At 49.8% G+C, this 10770-nt stretch overlaps 1 protein-coding gene across 2 annotated transcripts in view; it reads right to left on the reverse strand.

The window, feature by feature from the left end:
• LOC123020758 (protein argonaute-1) overlaps window positions 1–8835 on the reverse strand; it is a 63824-nt gene extending 54989 nt beyond the window's left edge. The window contains exon 1 of one of the 2 annotated variants that reach the window (XM_044424906.1): window positions 8758–8835. In XM_044424906.1, coding sequence (XP_044280841.1) covers window positions 8758–8782 — 25 coding nt within the window. In that variant the 5' untranslated portion in view covers window positions 8783–8835. The remainder of the gene's footprint in view (window positions 1–8757) is intronic. The other variant, XM_044424905.1, reaches the window with a different exon arrangement.
• Between the last annotated feature and the right edge of the window lie 1935 nt (window positions 8836–10770).

Raw genomic sequence — 10770 nt, forward strand, 5'->3', positions numbered from 1 at the left:
TGCGGCCCCACCCCACCCCACTTTCATGTGGCTTTACCTACTTCTGGTAATACCTACTTGGGCATTGGAAAGCAAGAACCCTCTTCATGGTCATACGCTGTATGCCGGGCTGAGGAAAACCACACTCTCCTCTGAAAAAATCCCACAGGCCAGGGAGGCCATGGCACCAAAAGGAAAACAATCATGTTTCAAAATCCCAACAATTGTTTTTATGTGTTTGCTGCAAGGGCAGAAAATCCATCACTCCAAAAAGCTTCTTTCATTGAAGCAGGCTTGCAGACAGAAAGTCACTTGGTAATCTAGGGTGAGTCACCATCACTTTCAGGTTACCAGAAAAAGTGTGTTAACTGGAGAAGAATTTGTTTTCTTCATTGTGCACTAGGAACTTTCACAGGCTTAATTTAATTACACAGCTGTGCTGGAAAACCATTGTCCAGTCCGACCATTCATCTGTCCAACCATCCATCCTGCACTTTCTTTAAAAAGCACTCACTGGGCTAAGGGAATGCCCACTCCAGTTTATCCTCACTGCAGTTCTGTCCAGTGAATGAGGCTGACCAGCCCAAAGTCACCCAGTGGGCTTCACAGCGGAAACCAGCCCTCCCAAGTTGCAGTCCAGCCCTCTCAGCGCTATACCGCATCCGCTTCTGGCACTCTACCGCCTGACACCTTAACATTCCTCCAAAATCCACTTCCCTTCCACTCCCACTCCCTGCTTGCAGTTGTCCTGCCGGCTGCATAGGGAAGGAAGTCTGCTCCACTTTCTATTTCAGGTGAGGCAGCTTGGTGCCCACCAGATGTTTTGGACCACCAACTCCCACAACTGACCAGTCCAATGCTTACAGCAGTTCCTGTATTTCAACCAGTCAGGAATTACAAGGATGCTTGGGGTAAAAGAATGAACGACAAAAATCCTGTGATTTTGTATGGGGACAGGTGCCTGACCCCAGCAGTTTGGGGTCTCTAGCAGCAAGCCACTTCCAACTGGACCTGCCAACTTGGATGAGGCGAGGCATGTGAAACAGGATCTTTGCATTCTGCTCTAGGCAAACTGAGGATGACCGTGCTTCGGGAGCCTTCTAGGCTTTAGTGGGGCCAGAAATGCCTCATCTCACTGAGCTCTGAAGCAAGCCAGGGGCCTGCACATCATCCTTGGGTTGGGATTTCGTGCTCAAGGCTTACTGAGGAGCTTAGGCAGGTCGAAGTCTTGCACCCATCCTGCTGGAGGGATCCTGTGGGCAGCTGGCTGCAACTGAGAGTACAGAGTACTGGACTGGATGGCGCTTTGGGCAGATCTAGCAGGACTTTTTCCTGTTTCTATTTTATCTATTCATGACCCTTTGGACTTCCTTGTTGTCGGGTTTTCTAAAAGGTATGTGCAGCACATACACAGTGAGCTTAATATGCAGTGCGCCTGCTTTCTCTTCTTGCAAACGGAACAAGGCTTGAAGCTGATCATTTTCTTATTGCTACAAAGAGAGAAACAGACAGAGGCCCTTCCTAGACTAACGAAAGAGGGAATGGCTAACTTTTGAGCAGTTATAACACAAGGTAGAGAGAAAGACTGTCCAACAGCAAGAGATGCCCAAACAAAGCCAGTTTAAAGGCAAACTGTAGGTTAATTAATGAACACTCTATTAACTAAGTAACTCATAATTATTTAACGAGCCCACAATTTATCATGGGACATGCAAGATACTTTCTAAGGCCATTTACAATATTCAACCCCGCACCCCGCCCGGCCAGCCTCATCAGCGGTTGTTACCTAATACATGAATTCAGGCAGCATAGGATAATTATGAGTTAAACAGTCCACATTTAACTGATAATCAGTAGATCTATTAACAGTGGGTTGTTTAATGCATACTGAACCTACACTGCTTGGGGCCAGACATCAGGTAGCAACTCCTGACTGGCAGGTGAATATTCAAAGTGATCGTGGGTGGTGCCTGAACACCGCGGATTACTTGACCCACAATTTGCTGCAGTTGACAATGAGCAGAATGGAGGATGCCCTAAGTAACAGAGGGTACAGAGGAATGAAAAGACCACCTCGTTCTAGGAAAGAGAATGTTCACAGGCAACTCTCTGGCTCCTTAGAAACATCACCCTGGCCGCTGACAGAGGCAGGACACTGGACTGGGCAGATCCCCCGTGTGGGCAGTCCTCTGTGAGTTGTGTTCAAACATCACCAACATCCTGGCTCCATCCGGTTCTTCTGGAGGAGGAAAAAGGACTAGGAAAAACCTCCACCTGAAATCCTGGAGAGCCACTGCTGGTCAGTGCACATGCCATGCTAACTGGGGATGATGGGTGTTGTTGACTGGGGGACGTGGTAGGGGAAGGCTGATATGGACACCAATGTGCTACATAAACCAGTGGGGTGATTTGGAATACTGTTCCTGCAAGAGGAAACTCCTTTTCTGCATACCCTTGGAGTATGAAGGTGGGGTCAGAAAGAGGCTAGAAGAAAAGACAGGTGAGTTCTCCCAGAGAGAAGCTGCCTCAGGCAATGCCCACTCTGTGTCATGTCTGCCCCCCACCCTCTCACACACACACACAACACAATGCAAGTTTGGGAGAGCAATTTCCAATACAAAGGGCATGTGAGGACATCACATTATTCTCAGGGATGGGGATGGGGAGTAGAACAAGCTCTGCAGGTGCCTGGAAGACAGTGCCACACAGGTGAATGCAGGTGAAAACGCCAGTTTGTTTAAGAACAGACTGAACACACACATCTCGATTAATATCTATAAGCACACCTAGAAATGTGTGCCATAATAATAAAACAGCAGGGATCAAGCAATGTATTTGATTCTACATGTAATCACTGTGGTGAAGATTGCATTTGCCCAACATTGGAGGAGTGAAGAACCACCTGCCGACGAACTGATTTTAAAAAAGACCTTGGACTGTGCTGAAATGGACAGATGGACTGTCTCTGAAGGAAAAAGAGGATACATACTTCTATCAAATTGGGAACTCTTTTTATTATTGGCTAGAGAAATGGGACTATGCATAGATTCAAATATGTTTACAGATTACTATAAAAAAAAAAGTACAGGGGGCCAATCCAGTGCGTCTGATGTTTCTGATGATTGATGGATTTTAGTTTCTTTTGTTAGTTGGTAGAAAAATAATAAAATAATAAATAATAAAATAGCAAGGTATGGCTGGTTCTTGGGATCACTACTTACCTTCCTCCAGAAAATTGGAATGTACAATGCGCCCTCTGCTAACAGCCAAACACTGCTTGGTCTCTACAGCAAAAGCATTTGGAAGTGTTCAAGTCATTGTGCACAGAGGTCAAAAGCAGATTTGCCTCCTCTGGAATGGGGGCTTCCTGCTGTCTTTCTGAATGCATTTGTTCTAGCTTTCCTCCTTCCGGTGAACTCAGACAGAACCATACCCACCTCTTGCCAGTCAATGGAACTGGACACATTCACGTTCTAGAATTATTAGCATGGAATTCTAGCCATTTTCCCTAAAACATCTGTAATGTTAAAAATCTCTCCCAGGGTCCTTTCTCCCCATCCTTCACTAAAAAGTCCTAATAATTCATCCTGTGATCATTGCAGCTGCCCCCTTTCTTTCTTGACAGTATTCATTTTGAGATGGGGCAACCATAAACAAAGCTAGGTGCTCTCCCTTGGCTATACCCTTAAAAAAAACTTGTGTGTATTAATGTGGAGAACTGAGGAATTTGGATTTCCTGCTGCCAAGTATCTATCACAAATTTGCCCTCCCCCTGCCACAAAAATGCTGCAACCATTTCTGGAGAAAGCTGTTTTCAAGTTAAACTATTTCAGTCTGCCAGTACCGCCCCCAAGTAAAAGCCACCTCACAGATGCAATTTAATCTTGCTTCTTAAAAACCCACAAAATTAGGTGTTATAACTCCACACTGCCCCACTCTTGTCTTCTTCCAAACAGCTGCGTGACAATGAACTGAAGGCAAGAACAACAGAAGTATTGCACTGGGTGAGAATGGACACACCAGCTCATTCACACATGCAAGCCGTCTACCAGTGCACACAGATGCGCAGAATGGCCACAACACTGCATGTCAACACACACATCTGGAAACACACCCGATCAACTTCAACAGATCTGACTTCCAAAACAATACTTTTACTGCAGCATTTCCTTACTTCCAGCATTCATGGTCCTTGATACACTTTATTCCCATCCACTGTCTCTCCCTTAGCATTCATCACGTTTAAAAAATATGCTTTCAAACTACTACCCTATTATAATTTTTACAGCCTGTTTGTCCATATTCCTTTTTTTCCTGTTTAAAAAGTAAAGCCTTTTACTTTTGTAAAGGTTCTCTTGCTAGTTACTTCAGTGGCAGTTTTCATCCACCAAAAGTGAGCTGAATGACTGCAGAGAAGTCACTAACCAAGCACAGACAACAAAAATTGCAGCACCAGACTGCAAAATAGCTTTTGTATGGCTTGTATGTTTGATCCTGCCTAACTTTGGAGGCTAAGCAAGGTCAGGTCTGGTCAGAATCTGGACAGATGACTTGAGTGTACGATTCTGTGATTATGGTTGTAAACCACCCAGAGCGCTTCGGCTACAAGCGGTATAGAAATTTTAATAACTGCAACACCTCTTCAGGAGCTGTTGTGTTCTAGGAACCCAGTCAGCACAGGTCAGGTGAGGATTAAACAATAGACAAGCAGGGTTGTTTAATGCTAATTTGTCAGGTTCACATGGCATGATAACCCCAGTCAGGGGCTGCATGTTTGAACTGGCTGCTGCACATGTCAGTTTCACTGTGGTCTGTCGGGTCATGTAAACAGCCCCCTTAACCGTCAGAGCAACCTAGCAATTAAGCCACATGATTTATCAGATTGATCCGTATCGCAATTTGTTGTAAAGCCCAATACTGTCATTATCAACTTTAATAAGAGGTCATTTTTCCCATCCTACCACAGGTTAGATAACATAACAAATCTAGGATAACTTAACCCAATTTCCCCTCTACAGCAGCCAGGCCAACCTGACATCCTCCAGATGTCTTGGATTGCAACGTACATCAATCTCAGTCACCATAACAAATGATCTTACCAGCAGTCCAACACGTCTGGTGGGCACCAGGTTGAAGGAGGCTGGTAGACCCCAAACCAACCATCTAAGCACAGCACTTCAGCTACCTGATGATGTGACCACCACCCCCATTCATAGAAGTACACATCAATGCCAAGATAACTTAGTTTGCCTTCAACTTGCCTCAGGCCTTATTTTTACCAGAAAATCCATCCCGCCATAACTAACCCTGCTGCAAAGCAGCTAAAGGACAGAACTTAGATTTGGCCTACCCATGATCGAGTCTGGCTCTGCACAGGGGCACTGCTAGGCACATAAAAGGTCTGCAGCCACCCCACCCCAGGACACAATCTGTACTATATCAGCATATGCTAATTTATATTTATATGTGCAGTTAAATAAATCTGTGCCCAAATTATCTCAAGTGAAATTAAGTCTTCAATTAGTTTGCACTCTGGGCCAAATCATCCTAAACTACCCAAAAGTCTTTTTCTGTTTGATTGTCAAGCAGGAAGATTTTTGTTTCTTTAGAGATACACATTTTGCCGCATGGCGGAGGGGAGCGCCCGTCCGGTCCCATCCTGTCCCTTCCCTTCCCTCCTCAGAGGCAATCCATTTAAGTGCTCCAGCAGGGCAACTAAAGTGAGGGAAAAGAGTCATTGACACTCACTGGGGGCTCTGTGGGTCAACAGCCCCACAGGCTGAGGCACAGACTCTGCCAGAGCCACCACATGCGATCTTCTTCACAACAAATCTGAGATTTGCAGGATTATCAATTCAAAGGGAGAGTGCAGGCAAGCAATTACAAAACTGAGACCTGGAAGAGCAGCAAGATCCATCAGGTGCAGGGATGCTTCCGGGGAAACCACGGCCAAGATCATCCACACTACTGAATTCTGGATCACTACGTATGAGTGCAAAAGCGGACAGGAAGAAAAGCGATGCTTTTGAAGCACAGTGCTGGAGGAGAGCTTTGCAAATACTCTGGGACCAACAGCAAGACAAACTAGTGCCTCCTAGACCACACCAAGGCAGAGAAGTAAAAATGGCAAACTGAGGCCGTCCAACTCTGGGCATTATGAGAAGGCAAAACTCACTGGAGAAGATCAAAATGCTAAGGAAAGTTGGAGGCAGAAGTAGAAGAGGAAGGCAAAATATGAATGACCGAATTCTACAAAGGAAGTCGCAGCCTTGAGTTAACAAAAACTGAGCAGGACTGTCAACCGCAGGGTATTTTGGAGGCCATCCATTCATACATAAGTTAGAGATGACTGGAGACCACGTCACAGCAACTCTGCAACAATCGCAAGACAAGATCACAAACACTTGCAAGTGTTTAGCAAATACTACCACCCACCCACTCCCCTCTAGACTGCACTGTGGGAAATTTAAATCCCACATCAGAAAACACTTCGAAACATTTGAGCATTCTTTCCTTTCCCATTAATGTGGAAAAGTATGGGGAACTTGGGATGGAGAGTCCATGTACAGGAACTGTGAAGCTTCCCATCCCCTTCAAAAGGCAATAAGTGTAGGATGCAGCATGGATGGGATTGAGAGACTGCTGGGAACCACCGGCCCTGTGCATCTCTCTCCTCCCCCAACCCCCTGGGACATATGCCTCTTCTCTCTGCCCTGAGGAAGAATGGGGGAAAACCCAGCTGCTCCTCAGCTCCCCTTGTTCTAACAAGGGATCGTTATCCTTCTCCCCCACCCCCTCCGGCCAGTTGCCTCACAGTCCGAATCCTCAGCTCCCCTCTCATGGGGGGGGGGGGCGCTGAGAATGAATGTACCGCCTGTGCTTCTCCACCAACACTACCTTCCCCAGATTATTTCCTCAAACTCAATGGACCACAAGCAGCATCCATGCAAAATGCTACCTAACTAACTAAAGGTCCCAGCCATTTCCTCTCCCCTCCACTTTTACCAACCAGCCACCGTAAGGCAAGGCTGCAGAGGGGGCCAGGGACCCAAATCCCACAAATCCATTTCATTCCTGCATCACCCCGACTTCAAACCCCAAAGGTCTCTCACCTCAGATAAGCCCCCCAGCCCCCAGCCACAAAGCCGGGGGAAGCGCACCCTTTGTGCTCTGCCGCTCAGGGCGAGACGCTCTGTACCCAAAGCCAGTCTCCCCATTCCATGGGGACGCCCCCCTCCCCAAAAGCCTGGCGTCTGTCCTGTGCAACTCACCGCCAAGAGCCATTTCACCATTTCACACAGAGCCGCAGTAAGTCTCCACGGCCGGTCTCCACCTTTATCCTGCAACAGCAGAGGCCAAGGACAACTCTTTCTGAGCAAGTCCACCGCTTCTGGCCCGTCTCCTGCCATCCCATGCATCTACCTTACACTCCGGTGGGCCCACAGTCCCTCCCTCCACAGACACAGTCCCTGCCCCACCACAGGAGCTACTTCTCACCCCATGCAGGCTTTCCAAGAAGAAAAACTGCTCGGCTGCCCCCACCCCACCGGCTCTGCTCTGCATGATGCCCACCTTAAGTAACTCTTCCCTGGTTTCCATCCCACGGTGGGTGCCGGGGCCTTACTTTCTGACGCTGGGAGGGGGGACCCCATTTTTTCCCAGCCTTTTTCCTTGTTGCACTCCCATTAGTGCATTCTAGCCCACCTGCCCCCTAACTGCTACCCACCCCACCCTCTGCACCCCACCACTTTGTCCCAGCTCCCTTATCACAACAGCACCCATCCCTAACGGAGCCCAGCTGCACAGGGACCCCCTTCCGCTCCTCTCAAGCACACTTGGCCCCAATCCCCGCTGCCTCTGGGCCCCAGACGACCAGCGCAAAGCCCTTCTAGTTTTGTGGCGGCTCCCCTCCTCCAGTTCCTTTGAGAGCACATGCTCCCACCGGCTCCCTGCTCACTGCACTGCCCCGCACCCTCGTCGCTACAGCACTGCTCCCCCCCAGCACACATTCCATGCCCCCCCGCAAGGTTTCTCCGACAGACCCTCCTGTTCCTTGGCAGGCCTCTGCCTGCTTTTAGCCCCCTCTCTCTCCCCGGATCCCGCACCCTTCCCCCGCCTCCTGACGCTCACCACCTACGGAGCGCCCACTTTCCATGCACACAAGGACGGGCGGAGGGGATCCCATTCCCAAACTCCTCCCTGCACCCCGCTTTCCTGGCAGGCCTCCCTTGGCTCTCATGTATGCTCTCTCAACTGCACTTGCTTCCTTAAGCCCCTGGGCATATTGCATTTCCCACCACAGCCCACTCTTTTAAGAGCCCCCATCACACACACCATTGTTCTTTGGCAGGCTCCCTTCCTCGCTCTCAGCCCCCCCCCCCCAACTGCACATCTTCCCCTAAGCCCCCAAACCCAGAGAGGCCCCAAAACCACTAAATGCAGACAAAAGCCTCCCCCACTTTTTCAAGACACCCGCTAGGTCTTCCCCAGGCCCCTCTTCGCTCTCAGCCCCTTCCTCCCCATTGCACGAACTCGCCTAAGCCCCGAAACCTGGCGGGCCCTCCACACAGGAGCCCAAACACAGACAGAGCAAAAAGACAAAACCTTCCCCACTCTCCGGACTCCGCTGCCCCTTTGCAGACACTCTTAGCTCTCAGCCCCTTTGCTTAACAGCACGAGGTTCCCTAAGCCCCCGAACATATTGCATCCCCCCATTCCAAGACACCCCCCGGTGGTGCACTAAGCACCCCCCTCCACCAGCCCAGCGCAGGCAGGTACCTGATCCCGAGGGTCCCGCTTCCATCCCATCCACGCGGGCGTCGCCCCGAGCCTAGCGGGGGGTGCGGGGAGAGCGTGGCCGCGGGGGAGGCTGTGTCCCCGAGCGCGCGCCGGGAGCAGGGCGCCGCCGCCGCAGCCTCCGCTCGGTACGAGGCAGGCGCCTGGACGCCCGGGAGTGCGCACGCGCAGCCGCCAAACCAACCAGCGGCACCGGCGACGCGTCACGGAAGGCCCCTCCTCCTCTTCCAAAGAAATAGAGAACAAAGGGACTGATCCGAAGCAGTGCCCACTTCCGGTTCACCGCTGCCAGGGCCGAGACTGATGGGAAATGTGGAAACAGATGCGATTTAAAGGCGATATCCCTGTGATTTCCTTTCTCTTTTTCATACCTAGAAATGCAAGAACAGAAGCCTTTTTCCTCCACATCACTCCACAGGTGGAATTGTTGCTTGCTATTGGAGCATTGAAAAGTACGAGGAAAAAGTAACTTGCACTATATTCTTTGTCAGGTTCTTTTTGCTCTCCTTTCTTTCAAATATAGCGAGCGTTGTTTTTTTATAAAGCTACAGAAAAAGGCGCTATATTTATCTACTTTATAGCACGATGCTATGTTAGACATCGCTTGGTGGGACATGCTGGAAATTGCAGGACTTTTCTGTCTAAACATGCAGAAGATTGCGTTGCACTCTCAATGATGACTCCAATGCCTCCCTGTCGGCTTCGCCCCTCATATGGAGGGTGCTCCAAAATGCAGCAGAGATCCGGACGTATTACTCCTGCACGTGCCCCTTCCTCTTTCCCTTTCCCCTTCAACTCATGTTGCCAACAAAGGGAACGGGGAAGAAATCTCGTAGGGTGACCCCTGGCGGTCAGTTGCGGAAAATGCGAGCAGTTCGGAAGGGGGCGATATGGGGCATGTGCCACCTGGGCGCCATTTTGAAACCAGGAGCGAGGCTACTGGGCAGAGTCCACGTTTTAGTGCTGGAGGGCGACATCCAGCCAACCTAGGGCCTCCAATGGGGAATTAAAATCTTGATGCCTCCCTACATTTTCAATGCATTGCAAATAGAAAACTAGCACAATAGGGGCTAGAACCATTATCAGTGCTGTACTAATGTTTAGCATCTGGAATGGCACAATTGCCTGTTCCAGTATAAGGATCCTGGGCAGATGCACGCCACAATCCTCTCTGTATGATTAATATGGTTTACTCCTGGGTAAATATGCAGAGATGCTCCCAGCTGTGACCACACAGGTCCTAGTTGCTGCCCCAGTGCAGAGTCAAGGGCTGGGAAGGCGGGGGCAGCTTTCATAGGTGCTGCATGCTCCTCCACCATGGTTCTGGTTTTGCCCTTGGTGCCTAGTGCTGATCACAAGAAGCAGACACAAGATCCCAGCATTCATCCTTTCCCATCCTACTGCTCTCCAGCAGGCCTCACAATCCTGCAAGGCACCTGTGCCAGGAGGCCTTGCTCCCTGCTGCTGACTGAGCCTGACATCAGAAATCAAAATGGCTAGGGCACCCCTGCTCCAAATAGATTCAGTTCTTGGCTGGTGGCGAGGGAGCCAGCAGACTGCAGGCAGCCCAAATCCCAGTGTAACAATACTCGCACATAGTGTCCCCCATGCCTGCGGTGGCCTCGGCCTCGGCCTTGCTTTCTTGGACTCCTTTTCATAATCCAATTACTTCCTGTTGCATATCAGGACTAGAAGCAACCATTTCCGCCAGGAGCAATGGGGGATTTGTTTGAATGGGGCCTGCTCCCCCACTGTTGTGTGTGCGCGCTTGGGCAAGATTCCCAGGCGCACACGAGAAGCTGACCGTCTTGGTGGGACCGATAGCTCAAGAGTTGGAGGATGATGGGGAGCTGGCTGAACCAGACGAGGCTCAGAGCTCAAACGCCAATAGCAGAATTGCTGTTGCAATGGACAGGGCTGCACCTGCAGACTCAATCGCTCAGTTCCAGTCTGAGCCTGCTCTGGAAGAAAGTAGTTCAAGGATGCCCATAGGGC

The sequence above is a fragment of the Varanus komodoensis genome, unplaced genomic scaffold (genome assembly GCF_004798865.1).
Source record: "Varanus komodoensis strain SLA01 unplaced genomic scaffold, ASM479886v1 scaffold15, whole genome shotgun sequence".
In the NCBI taxonomy this organism is placed as follows: domain Eukaryota; kingdom Metazoa; phylum Chordata; class Lepidosauria; order Squamata; family Varanidae; genus Varanus; species Varanus komodoensis.